The 24,124-nt window shown below is 41.2% G+C and overlaps 1 protein-coding gene across 4 annotated transcripts in view; it reads right to left on the bottom strand.

Annotated features, from left to right (window-relative positions):
• mfn1a (mitofusin 1a) overlaps positions 1-22,666 on the bottom strand; it is a 28,023-nt gene extending 5,357 nt beyond the window's left edge. Inside the window, exons 1-18 of one of the 4 annotated variants that reach the window (XM_029642035.2) lie at positions 22,399-22,666; positions 22,133-22,256; positions 21,711-21,846; positions 21,118-21,280; positions 20,675-20,799; positions 11,694-11,802; positions 11,274-11,381; positions 10,698-10,860; positions 10,231-10,298; positions 10,003-10,124; positions 9,307-9,433; positions 8,755-8,853; positions 5,458-5,560; positions 4,674-4,900; positions 4,149-4,280; positions 2,999-3,195; positions 2,388-2,501; positions 1,870-2,172 (exon numbers count right to left, since the gene is read on the bottom strand). In XM_029642035.2, coding sequence (XP_029497895.1) covers positions 2,432-2,501; positions 2,999-3,195; positions 4,149-4,280; positions 4,674-4,900; positions 5,458-5,560; positions 8,755-8,853; positions 9,307-9,433; positions 10,003-10,124; positions 10,231-10,298; positions 10,698-10,860; positions 11,274-11,381; positions 11,694-11,802; positions 20,675-20,799; positions 21,118-21,280; positions 21,711-21,846; positions 22,133-22,247 — 2,064 coding nt within the window. In that variant the 5' untranslated portion in view covers positions 22,248-22,256; positions 22,399-22,666 and the 3' untranslated portion in view covers positions 1,870-2,172; positions 2,388-2,431. Of the gene's footprint in view, positions 1-1,869; positions 2,173-2,387; positions 2,502-2,998; positions 3,196-4,148; positions 4,281-4,673; positions 4,901-5,457; positions 5,561-8,754; positions 8,854-9,306; positions 9,434-10,002; positions 10,125-10,230; positions 10,299-10,697; positions 10,861-11,273; positions 11,382-11,693; positions 11,803-20,674; positions 20,800-21,117; positions 21,281-21,710; positions 21,847-22,132; positions 22,257-22,398 lie in introns of those variants that run through there. The other 3 variants (XM_029642031.2, XM_029642033.2, XM_029642032.2) reach the window with 3 other exon arrangements.
• Between the last annotated feature and the right edge of the window lie 1,458 nt (positions 22,667-24,124).

Genomic DNA, 24,124 nt, shown 5'->3' with positions numbered 1-24,124 from the left:
TAAGGTAACTTATTTGAAAAGTCATTACTTTATTACATTGAGTAGCAAGCTACTGCGAGCACATGCTCTATCAACTTTGTGGCTTGAGCATGCTTTTGTTGCACAGTTGATAGCGCGCTGGCCTTCGGGCAAGAAGGTTGAGGGTTTGAAACCTGCTCCCTGCTTGTTTAATTTGAAGTCGTGCACAATTATCAGTTTATTATTTGGTTTGTATTGCCCATTCATTGTCAGTTAGAGACAGCAATGCATTGGGACCCAAAAGCATAATCAGTGCTCTAACTCCCCCTCGGTCATTAGGGAAAATGTGGTCTATGATAGGACAGGGGTTTTTCACACCTAGCTCAGCTATTAGACTATTCTTTAGTAAAGGTTGAATAGTCTATTGTTCAGCTATTAGGCCCCGTCCCCAACTTGCAGAAATTTTTGTTGCTCTCTTTTTGTCGATAGCAAAACTTTTTTATTTTCAATCAAAAATAATTGTTCTGAAAGCAATAACGAGGCTTTAAAGTAAAAAAAAAAGAAGTTTTGCAATCAAGTATTTTGTAATAGAGCGCAAAACGTTATGCATTTTATTCCCCCAAAATATTTTGAGAACAAAAAATGTATTTGATAACAAAACTCCAATTTAATTTCGCTATCAACCACCCTCCATTTTGGCCATTTTTTGAGTGTCAGTTTGGCTACTGTTCAGCCTTTCTTTCCAACACAAAGGAAGTCAGAGCAGACACCTATGAAGGACTGTGTGATGATGTCATCTCAGGTAAGCAGCACTGGGCATTATTCTGTCCATTTTCTACATAGCTAGTAGTTAGCTCCTACGATTCAGGGACGGTTCATAACATTCTACTGTATTACATAGATATATACATACATAGAATGATAAATCATGCAATTATTATTCTCAAACTAACCAAAAACATTTAGCTACGAATGCCTGTTCTCGCCATTTTCAGTTGAATTCATCTAACTTTATTTCATGGCAACTCATAAGCAGGCCATGTCCATGTCCTTTGTTTCATAGTCGATATATAATCATATTACATGTCAGTGTAACGGTTAGCTTGTTTTTTACAGAAGGATGAAAGAGCACAATATGTCTGTCGGGGAATGCTATTCTGATATGTCAGATGAAGAGTTAGACCAGAAAGTCAGCGCCATTAAGGCGAGGATGCCCCATGCAGGCTTTAGAATGGTCAAAGGAAGTCTCAGAGCAATGGGCCAGGATGATCCAGCTTCGTTGCATTGCTCGGCAAAAATACTCTGTTCCTGCTCCCCTGTCTCTGATCCACATTGATACAAATCATAAATTGATAGGGTACTAAGTGTCACACCCTGATCAGTTTCACTTGTGCTTGTTATTGTCTCCACCTCCTCCAGCTGTCGCTTATTTTCCCCAGTCTATTTATCCCTGTGTTTCCTGTCTCTCTGTGCCAGTTCGTCTTGTATGTTTAGTCAAGTCAACCAGCGTGTTTTTCCCGTGCTCCTTTTACTATTATCTTTTTCTAGTCGTCCCGGTTTTGACCCTTGCCTGTTTCTGGACTTTGTACCCGCCTGCCTTGACCATGAGCATGTCTGCCACTCTGTACCTCCTGGACTCTGATCTGGTTTGGACCTTTTTTCCTGTCCACGACCATTCTCTTGCCTACCCCTTTGGATTAATAAACATTGTAAGACTCCAACCATCTGACTCCTGTGTCTGCATCTGGGTCTCGCCTTGTGCCTTTATACTAAGATGTATAATGTCTTCATCAAGTATAAGAATTGATTTAAACTTTTTTATTCTTACTTATTCGTAGACAAATTTTCAATGATGTATGAAATTGGAGTTGTTCTTGATCAACTGGTAACACATAAATAATGAAGCAGGTTAATAGGTTAAACATTTCACTTTTAATTCCAATGCTTTTTTTCAAGACACAACATTGTCATCTTTGGCGGTATAGATGGATTTTCAAAGAAGGTAAGTATATTATATGGTATGCATATTGCCCATTTCCCAAAATGAGATCTGCTGCTTTAGATTGAACAGTGATATCTCAGTTATTGTTTTCATATCTACAAAAAAGATACTTTACTTTCAGAGTGCGAGCTGATCAAGGGGTCGAAAATGTAGATATTACATCCACTGTTTCACAAGACGACAGCCTGGTTTGCTGGTTTTCTCAGGAGTCCCTAAAACATTAAACAACACGAATTACAAATTCATACTCATGTCATAACACTAACTAGCTAACTGGCTAATGTAAGCTAGTCAGCTAATTTGCTAAATAGCGAATTTTGTAAATTTACTTTATGACAAAAAAATATGCACAAACGTTGGTATCTACATTAGCTAACATATTCCTCTGAATTGTACATTTTTTGCTTGACTCGTTATAACTACTTACATTTGCTTCCACCATAATGTTTTGCCAGCCATCTTTGAAGAAAGTCACCAGGGACCGGTGGCTCGCATCAAATTCGTCATTGGAACCACTCGATATGATTGGTCATATAAAAACCTTTGGACCCAAATGCATAATGAGTGCTCTAACTCCCCCTTGCGGTTGTCTGGAGCACTGAAGCCATGACGCTGGGTACCTCTAAGTCCTGCAGTGTAAGCTCGCAACTTTTAAAGGAGGAACCACTGTATGCAGTGATAATGTTTTGGGCCTACAGTTTACTGCACAAACCTCATTACTACAGTACTGTTTTTAATAGGTTCATGTTGCACAATCGTATGTTTTTTAATTAAGTAATGTAAAAATAATAATGGCTTTTTCATTTGGACTCAGTGATCGCTCAAAAAAGGTTGGTGACCACAGCTCTAGAGAAATTGAGGAATGTGTGCATTGAGCTCACAGAAAAAAACTGGATGAAATGGAATTCAAATCATTTATAATAATAATTGGTTAATTGCGTAACACTACCATACACTCATTTAAATTCAATCAAAAGCCACAGAAATGAAATTAAATCCTATCCTCTCTCAAACTGTTACGTTAGAACTGGGACTCACTGGTGAACCTGCTGGCTGCAGCTCCCACTGGTGAAGGGGATGATGGCCCTAAGTCGGTGGATGGCGAACTCCACAAACTGCTGCTTCAGAGCCCTTTCCCTGGAGGCGTTGGTCCACGTCAGCTTCTCGTACAGGTAGAGCAGGCCATAAAGTGTTGCGGAGAGGGCGACGAGTCTCCAGCCCACTGAGCGCCACACCTGCCACACAGGGTGGGAGGAGATCACCTGCTTTAGCATTAGCTGTAATAGCGGTGCTAGACTAGCAAGAAAAATCAGTGTTAGCATTAGCTTTTACAAACAGTTGTCAGTATTAATAGCAAATTAGCAATATAATCATGTGTCAGTGTTTGCTTTACTGTGTCAGTTTTGGCACGCAAGTCATCTGTTATCATTACAAACAAGTAACGATAGCCAACACTGTTCCATACAGATTTTGCGTACCATGGCATTCAAACGAGGCTGCGATGAAAACAAATGGGACTGTGGTGACTGTGTTGGTATCCTAATCCCGGTGGCATAAACTATGTTTCTATTCAAGCGTTGATTGACATTGTAATAGACCAATAGTTTTCGAGAAAATAGGAAAACCTGACCCCTCTGACGCTGTACGATACACGTTTCTCTCGCAGATTAAAAACAAGAAAGTGAAAGGGAAAGGGATACAACTGAATGCATTCATTTTTCGCGTCATCACTGCAAGCCATCTCTCTCAAAGCTGTGATAGCCGCAGTTTACATGTGAATATTACTTTAGCGCTGCCCTAAAAGCCCCACAAACCTTTAAATAGGTATGTAATGACACATTATTTTAACTCTTTATAGTGTTTTATAAAACATGTTGCCCAAATCGGGTGAAAAAAGCTCTCACACAACATACCTCCCCCTTTCACTATTACTCAGTTGCATTAGCTTCCCCCTCTGCAATTTAAAAAAAGACCGGGCGGAGCTCCGTTGCCTTCTTCAATCATGTATGGAAGTGTATTAATTATCGTTAAGCGTTAGTGTGCCAAAAGATAACGGCTAGCAATGCATGTGTTAGCGGTGGCCAATACAAGCACCTTTCAGTTTTATCAGTAGCTGTTAGCAAATAGAGTACATTATAAAATGAAAGGCAAACATAATTGGTTTGAATAGAAGAGAAGGTGCACATACCACTCCGCCAATGACAAGCACAGTCATGGAGGCTCTGGAGGTGAGTGACACAACACCTGTTGCCATTGAAAAGACCATGTGGTCCTGTAGGCTGGTTCCACCATGTGCCTGGAGTGCAGTAGGAGAGGTATTCTGGAGAGAATTTTAAGGCATATGATACTGGTGGCCACCTACATCAGTCCTCCTCATCGAGAGCTACGGGGTGTACAGGCTTTCATTCCAACCCTGCTAAAATTACTTAGCTGTTCTTCGAGACCTTGATTAGCTGAATCAGGCGTTAAGAATAGGGTTGGTGCAAAACCCTGCAGCCCCAGTAGCTCAAGAGGATGACTGGCCACCCCTGGCATATCACTCATTTATCCTACTGTTTTCAAAGTAAACTTTTTTTTAAGCATCTCAGAGTAGGAGTGCTGATCTAGGATGATGTCCATGCCATATTTTTGAAATATGATTTAAAGGTTAAACTGATCCTATATCAGCACCTCTACTCTGAGAGACTGAATACAGACCCTGACCATGGCTAACCTGAAAATTCTGGTTCATGGCCGTCAGGGCACGTTTGGCATTGCTCGGCCCAATAAATCGACTGACAAGGGCAGTCCAGCCGAGAGAGAACTGGAAGTCGATGTTCTCCTGAAAGTCGGCGCAGAGGGTGGCCAGGTTAAGGTCGTAGGTAAGGACAAACTTCCTGCTGGGTAAGTGAATGTGGAACTGCTCCTGGACATCAGGGGGCAGCAGCGGCGTAATATTCTCTGAAATACAGAATCATCATCATGGGTTTAACTACACATAAAAATAATACATCTATAGAAATCAATTACTTCCTAATTCATGGATTGACATTGTAGCGATCCTCAATAATGAGCCCACATTACAATTCCCTCCAACTGGGTTAACCCTATTGGAGCAATGTGTAGCAAGTTTCCCTTTCACAGGAGAGATCTGGGTTCTATTGTTGATCCCTCCGTTTGCTATATTGGTGACAGAGGTTTGGGATGACGCCAGTGAAGCCATCGCAATGCACGGATGGACGTGCTTCGTAAACCTGAAAGATGGTCCAGCACGGAGACGTATCTGTGTTCGGACGGGGCAGTGTAGCAATCCTCACTAATGAGCCCACATTACAATTCCCTCCAACTGGGTTAACCCTAATGTGTACCGTTGTTTGCCTTTCACAGAGGCAACACGGTTCTTATTCCCACTCCCTCTATTCACTATAATATAATAATGTCATGCCCATGATAACCAAACTGTTTTGGAATTTCAAGAAACACATTCACGGCTCAAGCAAAGTGTGTACTATACCTACCAATCATGTTTTTCTGGCATGACTGCATGTGGCCAATGATCCCAGTGGAACAACGAAAGGCCAAACATGTACTCATCCTCTCTTCCACATGCATCATAAGCTTCTGCAGGTGAAAACAATGAGGAGAAAGAGATTATTAGACCACATGTAATGGAGGTGGTTCAGTGAACCACGCTCGCGTGATCAGTAACCTTATCGGAGACCTGGATACCTAGGACAGCTCCCCAAGCTCTGGCCAGGCTTTAGCTCAGCGGGCTAATGGTGTTGTGGTGAGTAGACAACCCGGGTTTAAACCTGGTTGGTCACACACACAACCTATTACTCAAAAGGATGTCAGTGAAGATTTGGTTTACCGTCATCATATTTTTTAGACAATCATACACAATCAAGTGCTAATGCCATAAAAAAAAACTACAATTTGTACGACACTGACCAGTACTTTTAAAGTTCATACATCACTGTGTTATCATCCATAGATGTAAACAAAGCTTACATTCACACACAGTCATACAGACACACACAGTACAATGCCCTATTGACCCTATGTCTTTTGACCCCATCCACCCCCCTCTGACCAGCAGGACTTTAAGAGGCTTTCCTTTCAATCCTGTTCAGCGTGATCGCTCACTCTCCAGCCAGCTATACTGATCATATAGGGTACACTGAGACTGTGTGTGTGTGTGTCAGGGATTCCGTTAGCCTGTAATTGCCGGCTTTTGGCTGAAAAAATAAAATAATGAAAAGAGATAACTAAAATGGTTGCCGGCCAAATTGAACCTGAGCGGGTAAACTGATAGCGAAGAGACGCTGTAGACGCTACTACTAGTCACATCCCAAATCTCACACAAGTGACTCAAGTGACCCCGTTACCACGGTAACTTCCCGCCCTTAAAGGACAGCTGAACATTTTGTCTCATCTGATATTTTGGGTAAAATATATATATGTTTAAATGGATTAATATACCACATTACTTCTTACTGGTATATTTTTTAATCTACCCACCACAGTTGATGGTGGAACAAAAAGTTACATTTTAGGCCCTGATTTTAGGCCCTGCATTTAAATAATTAAGGGAAATATCAGTCGATGTAAATACGTTTGACTGTTGTTGCTGCTGGAGTGAATCAAACGCTTTAATAAGCCAAGTCATTCCGCAACAATTCTAAATGCAATCGTGTGTTAAAAACACATTTGATGGCCACAACTGAAAAGAGCTACTATTTTTATTTATTTACTGGTAATTGAATCGCACCATTCAAGTGCATAGGAAATAGTAGGCAGGCTATCAGTGCGTCACCCACCACTTTGCAATGTGATCTGTAGGCAGTACGCATTTTGAAAACATATATTTAATTGTTTGAAACCTGAATGTTTTACTTCATATTATGAGGCATGTCTTACCTCGATTTGATTCAAAGTAGCCTAGTCAAAATTGGACCATAGAAACGTGGAGGCAATTATTTTATAAAAACTTCCTCATGGCCTCCCGAGTGGCGCAGCAGTCTAAGGCACTGCATCGCAAGGCTTGAGGCATCACTACAGACCCGGGTTCAATCCCAGGCTGTGTCGCAGCTGGCTGTGACTGGGAGACCCATGAGGCGGATTGGCCCAGCGTCGTCCGGGTTAGGGGAGGGCTTGGCCGGCCGGGATTTCCTTGTCCTATTGCACTCTACCAGCCTTTCTCTCCTGTTCTATAGATTTTCATATAAACTTTCTTCCGTTGTCCGGAAACCAAAGGCACAATCCTAGTCATATTAGCAACGCATCCTAGTTGTTACACCTTTAGATTCCCACTCTTTCTCGGTTTTTAACAGAGATTTTCATCTCTTTCACATATGGAACCACTCATATCAGGTTTGCTGTTTAGAATGGTGTTTTCCTGCGAATTGCATTTTGTCAAGTGTTTGAAAATTACGTTTTATTGTCTGCTACATTACAGGAGTTGCATGATCTGTTAAGATGAACTACCATAATCGAAATGTGATCTAAATGTTCTATCATTCTGAGCACTGTGGGTGGACCCTCTAATGGGTTACACACCCAATGCATATACTGTATAGGTCCGGTAAATTTCTCAAATGGCCGGTAAATTAAAATCTTCCTGGTCACATTGTCTGGCGCCACATTTTCCTAACGGAAACCCTAGTCTGTGTTTGTGTGCATAGGTCTGTGCGCACATCTGAGTGTTTGCCCAAGAAACAGGCCCTATGTGTCCTGGATTTAAAAGCATGTTCAATGTACATTTTGTATTGAAATAACTTTAGACTTATTTGATACAGTCTTTAAGCTGTATCCTAGAGGTGTCTACCATAACTCCCTGTATTCCTATGTATTTGGCTACTTATATGGGCTCTATTTTTTCTCCACAAAGAGAGATGTCCACTGTTGGTTTCTCGTCCATGCATCACTCATACACAATGCCCAGAGTTACTGCCCATAACAGTGAGTGAATGATACGTATAATCACATCTCTCACTCCGCCTCATTAGCTTCCTCACCTCATCCTCTGATCCATTGGCTGGAGATTCACAGTGGTGGAGTGCTAATTCAAAACCCGAGAGTCGTCAAGTTTGGGCGGATGTCCTGTCATGGTGCGAGTTTAACTGAGGGAAAGATGGTTGCGGACATCAGCTCCGAGACCTGTTAATTTGATTTATCGCTGCAGGAGCATTGCCACAAAATTAAATTAACGTGTTCTGGAGGACTCAGAAGACGTTTCCTTCAATTTGCGAAACAACTATTGATGAACCTGAAATATGTAGGCTGCCCCTTGGTATAACTAAATAATTTATGCTGTCGAAGTTGTGGGGAGTGGACTGAAAAGCCAGGGTTTCCCATGGTTTCTCAGTGGATATTTGTGATAAAAAAATAGATTCCTAAAAGCATCCTCCTTTGTTTCTGTCACTGTCTTGCAATGTACAATGCCAAGTTATACACTGAGTATTCAAAACATTAAGGACACCTTCCTAATATCGAGTTGCTCCAACCTTTTTTGCCCTCAGAACAGCCTCAATTTGTCGGTGTTGACTCCAATGCTTCCCACAGTTGTGTCAAGTTGGCTAGATGTTGTTTTGGGTGTGAAGGTTAAATGTCACATTTAAAAAAAAAAACATGACAGTGTAGAAAGGGTGAAATAGTTCAAGGGATTACAATTTTAATGCCACTTTTTCTGTCCTGAAAAAAAAAGTGTGTTGTTGGGATTAGGCCTGTAGGCCACATGTAACAATTAAGATAGAGTTTAACTGTTGATCATGGGTTAATATTGCTAGGATATGGGATCCATAAGCAGAACTCACTGCTTTGTAGAGTGGCAATGCATGTGGTGTAAAATCAGCACTGAACTCATCAACCTGCGCTGGGAGACCACGAATCTGCTCCACCAAGGCAACGGTCACCTAAACAAAAATGTATAGTAAAATCATAAACCAACAGATCATTTACTAACCTTAATCTGTCCATTGCCTACACTATTTATATGTGGCTAACAATATACAAAATATCATTGAACACAAAATCTTGAACACAAACTGCTTGTCAGCCCAACTATAGGCAAACATATGTGTTGTATGAGAGAGTTGTTCATCTGTTAATCCTAAACCAATCATTTACTCACACATTTACGCACCGCTATCCTTGCATTATTTTGATTTGAGATCTGTGTGCTTAATGAAAATGTTCTCCCATTAACATCAATTCATTATTTAGGTCAAGAGTGAAATATGTGTGTGCTTATCTCAACTCTGAATCAGGCCTACAGTAAATGATAGGCTATTCCCCTTTGTCATTTGGCTTAACAGACAGTCCCTCCCTTTTTATACAACTGTACGTGGGTGATTGAGAATGTCTACCTTGGCAGCCACCTCATCTGTTATGGTGTTGATCTTCTCTTTGACGTTCTCGGTCAGACGGTTAAGTTGGCCTCTGACAAACTCTAGACGGTCCTTCTGGTCCTCTCGGTCCTCCAGGGAAAATATCCTGCACACGGAGAGGTCAAAGGGGAAAGAGCAAAGGCTGTCATAGTTAGGAGAAAATTGGAAAGGTTCTCTCTTTCAAGGCTAAATCCTATGCTGATTTGAGTCAGAGTTTTGCGCAATTCATACAGTACATGGATGTTAGTAGGAAGTTAGTGTGAAAATTGGAGGTTTGGATGCACAGATCTAGCGTTTGGACCTTTAAAGGGATACTGCGATATTTAGGTCTTCAATCTATTTATCCATTACTATGAATAGCTTCGTAAGACTATAAATGACCAACTAGCCAGTTGTGGAGTATTTAGAAGGTCTATTCCCTTGCTTTTGAGAGGAGCTAGCTACTGTACTCAGGGAACTAACGATATGCTAACTTCAATCATTTCCAAACAGCATGCAGATACATAAAAATGGTATCCATGAGTTCATAGGACTCTGGGTAAGTAGATAAACGGTCTAAATCTTGAAATATCACAGTATCCCTTTAATCTAATGATTAATAATCAATACTGTTTAGGTGCGTATGGCAGTAGCACATTACCAATGCTCCTATAAAAAAATGAGGGAGAAACTCACTTCCTTTCGGCGGATGCGATATTTATGGCGTCCATGACTGCTTTGATTGCTTCTGTGATCTGCCACGCCCTGAGCGTGTGTTGCTCAAACTTGGTCTTGACCGCAGAGTGTGAGATGAACTCCTGTGCAGTCGTAAATACAGTAAGTTAGTGTGACGATGCCACTCAACGTGAAATTGAAAATGATATTACAATGGACCATGACAATCAGTTATGCTTCAGTGCTTGCCTCAAAAGTCCTCTCGAATCTCTGGAACTCCCTCAGTCTTTCGTGGAATCCCTCTGCTAAAGCGCCACCTAGAAAGACCAGCAGAAGTCCAAATAAAAATAATAACCGGGGACCACCAGCATATTAAGTTATAGTTAATGTGGGCATTCATGGATGGCCGGGTAAGGTGAGCAGTTCAAAGCTTTAAGATAGCAATGTTTTTGAGGCGAGACAGTAACAGGAGAGAGATGCCTCTTACAGGGCCGATGGAGGAAAATCTGTCAGGAGTGTGCTAGCAACTGCTAGTCAACTTCTTATGAATGCCGATGTATTCAAGTAAATGGATGTTTTGCCTTCTAAATTACCATAACCATATCAATATCGTATGATTATTGTTCCCAAACCTGATCAGCGAGCCAGCCCAGCCAGTCAATCAGCGTCATGCAACCTCGCCCACCTAGCCTTTGGTCCCTCCTCACCGATCTCACCTGTCTCGGGCATGCCCTGGGCACAGTGCATCCTGGAGCTGAGCACCTCCTTGGCCGACACAAAGAATATCCGGCCTGGAGCCTCCTCTTGTCTCAGCACCCTCAGCTCCTCCACCAGGAAACTCACACAGCGGTCCATGTGCTGCTTACGCACCTGAGGGAGCTCATTATCCATTAGGTTTGACATTTTGGTCACTCAAAAAGTAGGCAAATCGAATGAAGGGCTCAATGAAGTGCACCATAAGCCCTTTATAAGAGGGACCCATCTTGTTTTTCTCACAGCTAAACTACACAAGACATGTAATGTAAGCATAGTGTCCACAAAGCGCAAGCGTGGATGACACTGAGCCACTGTGAGCAAAGAGAAATGATACTCCAGCTGAGCAAGCAGCAAGTCAAAGAAGCGATCTTGCGCTGCTTAAGTGTCTATTTCAAGTATTTCACTCCTACTTTCCCAACAAGCGGATTTCACTATTGATTGCATCTCCTTTTGCTGCTTCTGGTGTAGCATGGCAAAAACAACGCTTATGAAATGCTTGCACTATGCTCGCAGTGTAGTTTCACAGTCAAACTCACTTCATCAATGTACTCGGGCTCCCATGCAGAGGCATCCCAGCGGTTGTGCAGGATAAAAATGTTTGGCTTGGATATTCGCTCGCTCACTTTGTGGAAAAACAGCTTCTCCTTTAAAGAGTAATAGACACATCAAGAAACACATATATATGAGTTTTAAATGAACAAAAAAAAACAAGTGCAAATTGCATCATGGGACACACTGAAATATCTAGATACAATATAATAATTGATTATGCTCATAGTGGTGTGCATAGGCGTAATTTCCAGTAGGAACGGGGTGAATTTTGTAAGATAGTATAAAAATGCAGAAAATATATTTGAATGGCAAAAAACATTCTTAAAGTTTTCTGTCAATTAATGGTCATGCATGTTAGTGTTAATGCTAAAGAGTTAAAAGAGTGGTTTAGTTTTTTTTCTCACTGTGTTCATCAGTGTGGACTCTGCATTGCCCACCAACACAAAGACGTCAGCATCCAGACAGAACTTGTCGATCCAGCTGTCCAGGTAAGAGGTCACATCAGTCCCTGGGCTGCGTGTGCGCATGCATAATGCAACATATAAGTAGAATTGATTGATAAGAGGAAGTCAAATAATACATTTTGAACACATACAAATTGAACACAGTTTTCATGAAATACAAAATATACAAACACTGCACAGACAAGTCAGGACAACCCAGCGTAACAGAGCCAGTCCGGGTTGTATATTGTACAGTTCTTTCAGAAAGTAATCATACCCCTTGACATATTCCACATTTTGTTGTTTTACAGCCTGAATTCAAAATGGATTAATTAAAAACATGTTTCTTACCAATATACACACACAATACCTCATAATGACAAAGTGTAAACATGTTTTTCGAAAATGTAACAAATTTATTGAAAATGAAATAAAGAAATATCTAGTCTACCCACCCCTGATTCAATACACCTTTGGCAGTGATTACAACTGTGAGTCTTTATGGCTAAGTATAAGAGTTTTGAAGACCTGGATTGTAAAATATTTGCACATAATTTGTTTTAATTCTTCAAGCTCTGTCAAGTTGGTTGTCGATGGCTAATGTTCAAGTCTTGCTATATATTTTTAAGCCCATTTAAGTCTAAACTGTAACTAGGCTACTCGGAACATTCAACTCTGTCATGGTAAGCAACTCCAGTGTATATTTGGCCTTGTGTTTTAGGTTATTGTTCTGCTGAAAGGTACATTTGTCTCCCAGTATCTGTTGGAAAGCAGACTGAACCAGATTTTCCTCTAGGATTTTGCCTGTGCTTAGCTCTATTCCATTTCTTTTTATCCCACAAACTCCCTAGTCCTTGTCGATGACAAGCAAACCCATAACATGATGCAGTCACCACCATGCTTGAACTCAGTGGTACTCAGTGATGTGTTGTGTTGGATTTGCCCCAAACATAACGCTTTGTATTCAGGACTTAAAGTTAATTTCTTTGCACTTTATTGTTAGTGCCTTCAAGCAAACAGGATGTTTCTGAATATTTTTTATTCTGTACAGGCTTCCTTCTTTTCACTCTGTCATTTAGGTTAGTATTGTGGAGTAACTGCAATATTGTTGATCCATCCTCAGTTTTCTCCTATCACCGCCATTAAACTCTAACTGTTTTAAAGTCACCATTGACCTCATGGTGAAATCCCTGGGCAGTTTAGAAGAGACACCTGTATTTTTGTAGTGACTTGGTGTATGGATACACCATCCAAAGTGTAATTAATAACTTCACCATGCTTAAAGGGATATTCAATGTCTGCCTTGTATACCCATCACTGCTCGACTGAGGGACTTTACCTCATCTCTGTACTCCGCACTTCTGTAGTCATTAATAAATCATGTTAACCACTATTATTGCACACAGAGTGAGTACATACAACTTATTATGTGACTTTTTAAGCAATATTTTACTCCTGAACTTATATAGGCTTGCCATAACAACGGGTTGAATACTTCTTGACTTGACATTTCAGCTTTTCATTTTTAATTAATAATAAATAAAAATAAAAATCTAATTCCACTTTGACATTATGGGATATTGTGTGTAGGACAGTGACACACAATCTCAATTTAACCCATTTTAAACTCAGGCTGTAACACAACAAAATGTGGAAAGGGTGAAATGGTGTGAATACTTTCTGAGGACATTACACTCTTAGAAAAACGGATTCCAAAAGGGTTCTTGGGCTGTTCCCATAGAATAACCCTTTTTGGTTCCAACATACATTTTATTTGAATCCCATAATTTATCATTTGTATTTGGATATGAATATTGTATATATAATGTATAATAAAATTATATGTATAATAAAATTTAATATTGTATCATTTGTATCATTTGTACTGGACATATTGAATCATTGCATTTATAAACTGAACTTATATATTCATACTTTTTTAAATATGGTAGATATTGAATTAATTGTCTGTGTATCAAGTTTATAAACTCATTTCAAGTATATCAAAGGTAGGTATATTCAACTTCTCAGGTGCATGTTTTCAAATTCAGATCTCAAATTCAGATTCCAAACCAGAGACAACATCCTGGTACTTTGCCAGCCAGGAAAGGTAGAGAACAAATGCTCTCTGTGTTAAAAGAGACGTTTCTGGAGGTTTCTGAAGCCAAAGTGGCGTGTTGAATTGATTTTAGTCATTAAAACTAGGTCAGATAGGAGTGAGGTGTTGTTTAATTTGTTTTTTAAAGCAAATTTTGCTGTTTGCTTGAGTAATTTGAGATGGAAGGGAGTTCCATATGATCATGGCTCTATATAATACTATGCGTTGCCTTGAATTCTAACTGGATTTGGGGACTGTGAAGAGACCCCTGGTGGCATGTCTGGTGGGGTAAGTATATCTGTCAGAGCTATACGTAAGTTGATTATACAGACAATTTGGACATTTTAACACAATATTTCTCACAAAAACAATGTTTTAAGCCATCTTCAGCTTTGCTATGTCTTTCTTTGCTGCACTTAACCATATTACCGGACAGTAATCAAGATGGGACAAGACCAGAGCCTGAACTAGTACAGTTGATTTTTGTGTCAAATACACAGAACATCTTTTTATAACAGACATACCACTCCCCATCTTCACAACAACTTTGTCAATATGATTTGACTATGATAATTGACCATCCAATGTTATACCTAGGAGTTCAGCTTCCTCAACTTGCTCAATGGTCACACCCACAACTCCATTTGAGGTTTAGGTCTTAGAGAATGTTTTGAACCAAATACAATTATTTTAGTTTTAGCTGTATTTAAGACCAGTTTATTATTAATCACCCATTCTGATACTGACGGTAACTCCTTATTTAGAATTTCAGTGAGCTCACTGACTTTGGGTGCTGACATGTAGAGTGTGGAATCATTCACATACATTGTCGTTCTAGCTTTGTTGAAGACCAGTGTCAAATCCTTTGTAATAATAGAGAAGAGTAACGGCACAAATCAACTGTCCTGAGGGACACCGCACTGTACATATCCGATGTTAGAGAAGCTTCCAATGAAGAAGACTCTAGGTTCTATTGGCTAAATAGGAACACCTGCTATTTCTTTGACATAGACTGACAAGGGGAAGCTATGATCCCTTATTGATGTGACCTGTAAAATCCACTTCAATCAGTGTAGATGAAGGAAAGGAGAAAAGAAGGAAGAAGGATTTTTAAGCCTTGAGACAATTGAGACATGTATTGTTTATCTGTGCCATTCAGAGGGTGAATGGTCAAGTCAAAATATTTAAGTGCCATTGAACAGGCTATGGCAGTAGGTGCCAGGCACCGGTTTGATATTGTCACAAACTGCAATACTGCAGGATTTTTCGCACTCAACAGTTTCCCGTGTGTATCAAGAATGGTCCACCACCCAAATGACATCCAGCATACTTGACACAACTGTGGGGGGGCATTGGAGACAACATGGGCCAGCATCCCTGTGGAACGCCTTCGACACCTTGTAGTCAATATCCGGACAAATTGAGGCTGTTCTGAGGGCAAAAGGGGGTGCAACTCAATATTAGGAAGGTGTTCCTAATGTTTTGTATGCTTAGTGTATATTCTCATAGGGGCCAAATCATGCTTTTTGTGACACTTTCTTCTAATGTGTCCTGTGCTGCATGTGATCATCAAAGAGGGGAACAGAAGTCATGCCCATGTTCCAGAGGTCTTAACTTTCAGGTATGGCGTCAAATTACACTACATGACCAAAAGTATGTGGTCACCTGTTTGTTGAACATCTCATTCTAAAATCATGGGCATTAATATGGAGTTGGTCCCCCCTTTGCTGCTATAACAGCCTTCACTCTTCTCGGAAGAGAACTTTCTACTAGACGTTGGAACATTGCAGTGGGTACTTGCTTCCAGTCAGCAACAAGAGCATTAGTGAGGTCGGGCACTGATGTTGGGCGATTAGGCCTGGCTCACAGTCAGTATTCCAATTCATCCCAAAGGTGTTCAATGGGATTAAGGTCAGGGTTCTGTACAGGCCAGTCAAATTTATCCACATCTCGACAAACCATTTCTGTTTGGACCTCGCTTTAAGCAGGGGGACATTGTCATACTGAAATAGGAAAGGGCATTCTCCAATCTGTTGCCACAAAGTTGGAAGCATCATCTAGAATGTCATTATATATAGTAGCGTTAAGATTTCTCTTCACTGGAACTATGTGGCCTAGCCCGAACCATTAAAAACAGCCCCAGACCATTATTCCTCCTCCACCAAACTTTACAGTTGGCACTATGCATTGTGGCAGGTAGCGTTATCCTGGTATTCGTCCAACCCAGATTCATCCGTCGGACTGGCAGATGGTGAACCGTGATTCATCACTCCAGGAAATTAGTTTTCACTGCTCCACAGTCCAATGGCAGCAAGCTTTACATCAAATCAAATTTTATTGGTCACATACACATATTTAACAGTTGTTATTGCGGGTGTAGTGAAATCTTGTGTTCCTAGCTCCAACAGTGCAGTAGTATCTAACAGTCCAGTAGTATCTAAAAACAATACACACACATCTAAAATTAAAATAATGGAATTAAGAAATATGTAAATATTAGATTGAGAAAAGTCAAAGTGGCATTGACTATAATACAGTTGATTAGAATATGAGATGAGTAAAGCAGTATGTAAACATGATTAAAGTGACTAGTTTTCCATTATTAAAGTGGCCAGTGAATCCAAGTCTATGTATACAGGGCAGCAGCCTCTAAGGTCAGGGTTGCGTAACTGGGTGGAAGCCGGCTAGTGATGGCTATTTAAGGCCTTGAGATAGAAGCTGTTTTTCAGTCTCTCGGTCCCCGCTTTGATGCACCTGTACTGACCCTGTCTTCTGGATGATAGCGTGGTGACATCGGGTGCTGTAGGTGTTTAGGAGGGAAAGTAGTTTTCCCCCGGTGATGCGTTGGGCAGACCGTACCACCCACTGGAGAGCCCTGCGGTTGCGGGTGGTGCATTTTCCATAGCAGGCAGTGATACAGCCCGACAGGATGCTCTCAATTGTGCATCTGTAAAAGTTTGTGAGGGTTTTAGGGCCAAGGCAAATTTCTTCAGCCTCCTGAGGTTGAAGAGGTGCTGTTGCGCCTTCTTCACCACGCTGTCTGTGTGGGTGGACCATTTCAGATGGTCAGTGATGTGTACGCTGAGGAACTTGAAGCTTTCCACCTTCTCCTCAGCGGTCCCGTAGATGTGGATAGGGGAGTGCTCCCTCTGCTGTTTCCTGAAGTTCACAATCAGCTCTTTTGTTTTGTTGACAATGAATGAGAGGTTATTTTCCTGGCACCACTCTCCCAGGGCCCTCACCTCCTCCCTGTAGGCTGTTTCGTCATTGTTGGTAATCAGGCCTACTACTGTTATGTCATCTGCAAACTTGATGATTGAGTTGGAGGCGTGAGTGGCCACGCAGTCATGGGTGAACAGGGAGTACATGAGGGGACTGAGCACGCACCCTTGTGGGGCCCCTGTGATGAGGGTTAGTGAAGTGGAGGTGTTGTTTCCTACCTTCACCACCTGGGGGTGGCCCGCCAGGAAGTCCAGGACCCAGTTGCACAGGGCGTGGTTCAGACCTAGGGACTTGAGCTTAATGATGAGCTTGGAGGGTACTACGGTGTTAAATGCTGAGCTATAGTCAATGAACAGCATTCTTACATAGGTATTCCTCTTGTCCAGATAGGATAGGGCAGTGTGCAGTGCGATGGCGGTTGCATCGTCTGTGGATCTCTTGGGGTGGTAAGCAAATTGAAGTGGGTCTAGGGTGTCAGGTAAGGTAGAGGTGATATGATCCTTAACTAGCCTTTCAAAGCACTTCATGATGACAGAAGTGAGTGGTGCGGGGCAATAGTCAGTCATTTAGTTCAGTTACCTTTGCTTTCTTGGGTACAGGAACAATGGTGTACAATTGATGCAAGTGGGGACAGCAGACTGGGATAGGGAGAGATTGAATATGTCCGTAAACACTCCATCCAGCTGGTCTGAGCATGCTCTGAGGACGCAACTAGGGATGCCGTCTGGGCCGGTAGCCTTGCGAGGGTTAACTCATTTAAATGTCTTACTTATGTCGGCCATAGAAAAGAAGAGTCCACAGTCCTTGGTAGTGGGCCACGTCGGTGGCACTGTGTTATCCTCAAAGCAGGCCAAGAAGGTGTCTGGTTTTCCCTTTGTAGTCTGTGATTGTCTGTTGACCCTGCCACATACGTCTCATGTCTGAGCCGTTGAATTGCGACTCGACTTTCTCTGTACTGACTATTGCCTCTTTGATTGCCTGATGGAGAGAATAACTAAACTGTTTGTATTCAGCCATATTCCCAGTTACCTTGCCATGGTTATATGCAGTGGTTCGCACTTTCAGTTTTGCGCGAATACTGCCATCTATCCATGGTTTCCGGTTTGGGTAGGTTTTAATAGTCACAGTGGGTACAACATCTCCTATTCACTTCCTGATGAACTCAGTCACCGTATCCGTGTATTCGTCGATGTTATTTTCAGAGGCTACCCGGAACATGTCACAGTCCGCGTGATCAAAACAATCTTGAAGCATGGATTGCGATTGGTCAGACCAGCGTTGAATAGACCTTAGCACGGGTACTTTCTGTTTGAGTTTTACCTATAGAAACGGAGGAGCAAAATGGAGTCATGATCAGATTTGCAGAGGGGAGGGCCTTGTAGGCATTTCAAAAGGTTCAGTAGCAGTGGTCCAATGTTTTACCAGCGTGAATACTACAGTCTATGTGTTTGTAGATCTTCGGTAGCGTTTTCCTCCAATTTGCTTTGTTAAAATCGCCAGCTACAATAAATGCGGCCTGAGTATATGTGGTTTCCAGTTTGCATAAAGTCAAGTAAAGTTCTTTGAGGGCTGTTGTGGTATCGGCTTGCGGCGGAATATACACGGCTTTGACAATAAACAAAGAGAATTCTCTTTGAAGATAATACGGTCACCGTTTGATTGTGAGGTATTCTAGGTCGGGTGAACAAAAGGACTTGAGTTTCTGTATGTTATCACAATCACACCATGAAACATACACCCCCGACTTTCTTCTACCTGGAGAGTTCTTTATTCCTGTCTTCACGATGTACTGAGAACCCAGATGGCTGAATGGACGGGGGCAGTATATCCCAAGAGAGCCATGTTTCTGTGAAACAGAGCATGTTACAATCCTTGATGTCTCTCTGGAAGGAGATCCTCTCCCTGAGCTCATCTACTTTATCCAGAGACTGAACGTTAGCGAGTAATATACTCAGAAGTGGTGGATGGACTAGAGTCGGACTAGAAGTTCACTCCGAATACCTCTTCTCTGCCGGTTGTGTTTTGGAGCAGACTCTGGAATAAGTTCAATTGCCCTGGGGGGTACGAACAAAAGATCCAATTCAGGAAAGTCGTATTCCTGGTTGTAATGCTGTTGAGTTACCGCTGCTCTGATATCCAAAAGTTATTTCTGGCTGTATGTATTAACACCAAAAAATTCTGGGCTAATAATGTAAGAAATAACACACAAAAAAATGAAATAGTGCAAAGTTGTTTAGGAGGAAGAGGCAGAGCTGCCATATCCGTCAGCACCATCTTACTTTTCTTACTTACACCACTCCAGCCGACACTTGGCATTGCACATGGTGATGTTAGGCTTGTGTGCGGCTGCTCAGCCATGGAAACCCATTTCACGAAGCTCCTGACGAACAGTTATTGTGGTGACGTTGCTTCCAGAGGCAGTTTGGAACTCGGTAGTGAGTATTGCAACCGAGGACAGATATTTTTTACATGCTTCAGCACTCTGCAGTCCTGTTCTGTGAGCGTGTGTTGCCTACCATTCCCCGGCTGAGCCGTTGTGGCTCCAAGACGGTTCCACTTCACAATAACAGCATGTACAGTTGACCGGGGCAGCTCTAGCAGGGCCGAAATTTGACAAACTGACCTGTTGGAAAGGTGCCATGTTGAAAGTCACTGAGCTCTTCAGTAAGGCCATTCTACTGCCAATATTTGTCTATGGAGATTGCATGGCTGTGTGCTCGATTTTATACCCTGTCAGCAACGGGTGTGGCTGAAATAGCCGAACCACTAATTTGAAGGGGTATCCACATACTTTTGTATCTGAGAAGTTTACTATTTGATCAACTTGAAATTAAAAGTTTGATAGACAAACAATTAATTAAATATCTGCTATATTTAAACGGAATATATAAATATTGAAATTGAACATTATATTAAATTGAAATCCAGTGTTCATTCACTTCAATTTCAAATCATGAAATACATGTTAAATTTATAAATTCAATAATTACATTTGTGCTTCACAAATAAATAAATATTAAAGAAAAATTAAATATCCTCATACAAATACAAATTATGGAATTCAAACACAATTTCTGTTGGCACTGAAATCACTCCATAGAACATGCACCATGGATAACGCTGAGATTAATCAATTACCTGCGAATTTGATTAAGCCCGCCTTGCTCTCACTTTTGTAGTGTAACATCATTGTACAATGTTGCGAATGTCTAGGCTATTTCGGACCCAGTGTATCAGACATTTTGTTAACAGTGAATAGCACATTTTGAGCCTCTTCCAGTGCCACACAGCTAGTTTGGGGATTGTCTACCATAATTGTGTCGACAGGTTGTGTGTAGCCTATTCATGATAGTTAGCAATGCAAGCCATGAAAAAAAGTATTATGTTCTATAGGGGACTTAATGGTGAGTAAATATGGCAGGCTACTAATGTTGTGATGACTGGTCGAATGTATGAATGAAGCCATTTTCAGCTATTTGCACCTGCACATTTTTTTATTTTTTTTTGTGGTGGCATAGAAATTCTAAATATATTTTTTTCATTTTTTTTCTCAGGAAATTGGAAGGAGCATGGTTGGGAAGTCCTGAGATACCGGTCACTGGCATTAAACCCTAGCGCGTACCTGTCCATAATAACGAGGTCATCCCTCAGCAGGGCACACCTGGACTTGGGCCAGAACACCTTCACTAGGCAGCCTGAGTCTAGACTGCGCTCCATATGCAGGGCATGGGCCAGCTGATTGACTGACTGGAAGGGGGAAGAAAAAGATGCAGAGACATACATAAAGTAGTAGAACAGAGGGAAATATCATTGATAAGAATTGTGTATTGCCATACCTCAGCCTCCGTCTACATTATAATTTGCAAATAAATTCATTAAAAATCCTACAATGTGATTTTCTGGATTTTTTTTCTCATTTTGTCTGTCATAGTTGAAGTGTACCTATGATGAAAATTACAGGCCCCTCTCATCTTTTTAAGTGGGAGAACTTGCACAATTGTTGGCTGACTAAATACTTTTTTGCCCCACTAGATAAGTCTGCGGCCCCCTGGTTTGACCCCAGACCTTGACGCTTTTTCTGTCATCAGAGCCCTCGGTGGTGAGGTAGGCATCGTCCCCGTCTGTGCCTTCCACCCTCAAAAAGCAGTTGGTGGTGTGGCCAATGCCGCTGGGCAGCACCCGGTCCCTCAGCATGGCATTGATCACTGTGCTTTTACCGTTACTCGTCCTGCCAGGGAGAGAGAAAGGAAATGACTCTTTACTCCTTTGACAAAATGTTTACAATTATGGTCACAAGGCTAATGTGAACGTCTTTGTTCTAACCTGGGTCTCCTGCCACCACAGTAATTATGCTGCGATAAAGCCTAGGTAGCTCAGTGAGCTAGCACAAATATTCCACCTCCGTTACACTAACTTTTGGGAAAATCATTCTGCACATCCAAAATTATGGTACTAATATTTACTTATGCTGTATCAATAGTTACACCATACTATCTAGGTAGTATGAAAAGCATCTGGAATAACAGCGAGACTCCTTAATTATACCAATCCTGCAGCAAACTGTATAATATAAATGTCCTTTACATATGGACCCTCAGTAATGCATCTGTGTTGAATATTGGGTTCAAGTCTATTTCCAATAAACCATTGACTCTCACCTCCCAAAAAAGGCTACCTTCATGTGCCTACGCGCCAGCACCTCCCGAATGGTGGCCAGTTTCCTAGCACAGGTCTGGATTTCAAGGCACTGCTCCTCAACTGCGACCTGCTCCAGATCCGCACTTCGCCATGTCTCTGGGCATCATAGAAGCAGATAGACAAGAATGGATATTGTGGTAAATGACAACTAAAACCCCCACACTAGTGTAAGGTAGCCCACCATGTGTACGCGTTAATATGTAATAGGAAACCACGCAAAAAAGGGAATTGTCTGAAGGGTGCCCTTTTAGATGCAGATTATAGCATAAAACCATCTATACCTATGATATTGTGTATACATCTTTATTCAAACTGTAAGACACTATTGATGCTAATAATCTACAAAACACACTTTTTGTTAAGTAACACTATGTAGGCTCACCGTCCACAAACTCTGAGCCCTCTTTGACGTACTCCAGCAACTGATCAAATATACAGTTGATAGTCTTCTTCGCCACCACAAAATGCATGAGGGGCGATGGGCCCCCCGGGTCCATTTCAACTTCCTGAGCATAGTGTTGAGATTAACTTAATAGGCACAGACAAACTGACTGACAGACAGGCAGGCAGACAGACGGACAGACAGGTGACACACAGGCACACATTATGCAAACACAGTACACACATGCACACAAAGTCTGTCAGTACCTTGGCTAGGGGAAAGGTGCAGTGAGAGAAATCTTCAGAGGTTCTGGATTCATTTGCTTCCCAATCAATGCTATTCGAACGTGTTGAAAAGCATAGTTGCAGGACAAGAATTGACAACACTTCCTCTCCCTAAATGATCAAATACTCCTGGTTTGCCCAATTACATTTTTTTTCTCCATTATATCATCTGTTTATACACCCGTACACTCTCATTTCCACTTCTTTCTATTCTTCATACACAATCTATTTCACCTCTACCCTCTTCCTCTCCATCATACAACCTGGGTCTACCTGCTTTCTGTCTGAAGATCAGATCTCTGAAGCCTTTCCAGCTGGTGTTTGTGGAGCCTGTAAATCTCCAATCCTCTTAGCTAGGACTTAATGCATCAGGTGGTTCGGTGTTACACGTCTTGTTTCTTTACCTGCAGCGTCTAGTATGAATAATACTATGGGTAATACTATGGGTAATACTATGAATAATACTATGAATAATACTATGGGTAATACTATGGGTAATACTATCCTTTAGCAATGTTCACTGAGTTCAACTGGGCCTAACTGCAGATTGGGTACTTGTGTAATGTTTACAATGTTTTAGGATTATTGGTATTTTTATAACTGCTGTTTACCATTCACTTTTGATATCTGCTAATTAAATGGACTATTTGCATTGTCTTGTAAGTTAGCATTTCACTGTTGTATTCGGCACATGTGACAAATAACATTTGATTTAATCTATCTAACCAATTATTCTAATAAAGTAAACTAGTCTGTGTGTGTGTGTACGTGGGTGATTACTATATGATTCCATATGTGTTATTTCATAGTTTTGATGTCTTCACTATTATTCTACCATGTAGAAAATAGTAAAAATAAAGAAAAACCATTGAATGAGTAGGTATGTCCAAACCTTTGACTGGTACTGTAGCTACAGGGGTCTTTTATTCAAAATCAAATAGCTAAATGATCCATTGTATGACAGTCTTAAAACAATTCCATATTTTAGCTTAGTACCCCTCCACCACCGGCTTAGACTGAGGTTAAAAGGTGGAAATCTTATTACCAATTACACCATTCATAATGGTGATATGTGGTACGCCACACGCCTTTGAATGGTGCCTTTGAATCACACGTTGTACTGTGTGATACGCGACCATTCAATGGTTATTTTGGACAATTTCAACTGAGACAGTGCACATGTTCAAATTGTCCAAATCTGTGGGTTTTGCGAGAAACTGTCCTTTCTCACAATCAAGTGGAATTATTAGGCTTCCATTTTCCGTCTTGGCTACATGGGTTCACAGGTTGGGATGTATTTAAAATCGGGGGGGTTTTGCAACAGAAACTAGAGTTTCTATTGCACAGATTCAGGTCCTGTTTTTTTTTCTTCAGTGGGGTTTTATGGCAGACCACAACCCAAAAAGGTGTGTTGCTTCCAACTACTGGATGCGGTGGTTCCAAGTAAATACACCCTAAATGTTGCATAATCCATATCAAATGATTTGTGAAGCAGAGACCAAATGTGCCCAACAGGCTCAAATCGGTTTTACAGTATGTAGCAAAATTTGAAATGTAGTTTTTTACTTTGGATAAAAGTAGAGACTCGATAGTCTAAATAGTTTATTATACACTGCATTTTTGAGGAACAGGAAAGTTGATAAACTTGTAAACTCACTTTTGAGAAAATGGCCTTTGAATGTTTTGGTACCTAGTGGGGAGCGCCTCT

The sequence above is a fragment of the Oncorhynchus nerka genome, linkage group LG9b (genome assembly GCF_034236695.1).
Source record: "Oncorhynchus nerka isolate Pitt River linkage group LG9b, Oner_Uvic_2.0, whole genome shotgun sequence".
NCBI lineage: Eukaryota > Metazoa > Chordata > Actinopteri > Salmoniformes > Salmonidae > Oncorhynchus > Oncorhynchus nerka.
Note: the sequence above shows the minus strand (reverse complement) of the source record. Positions and strands in the feature narration are given on the sequence as shown.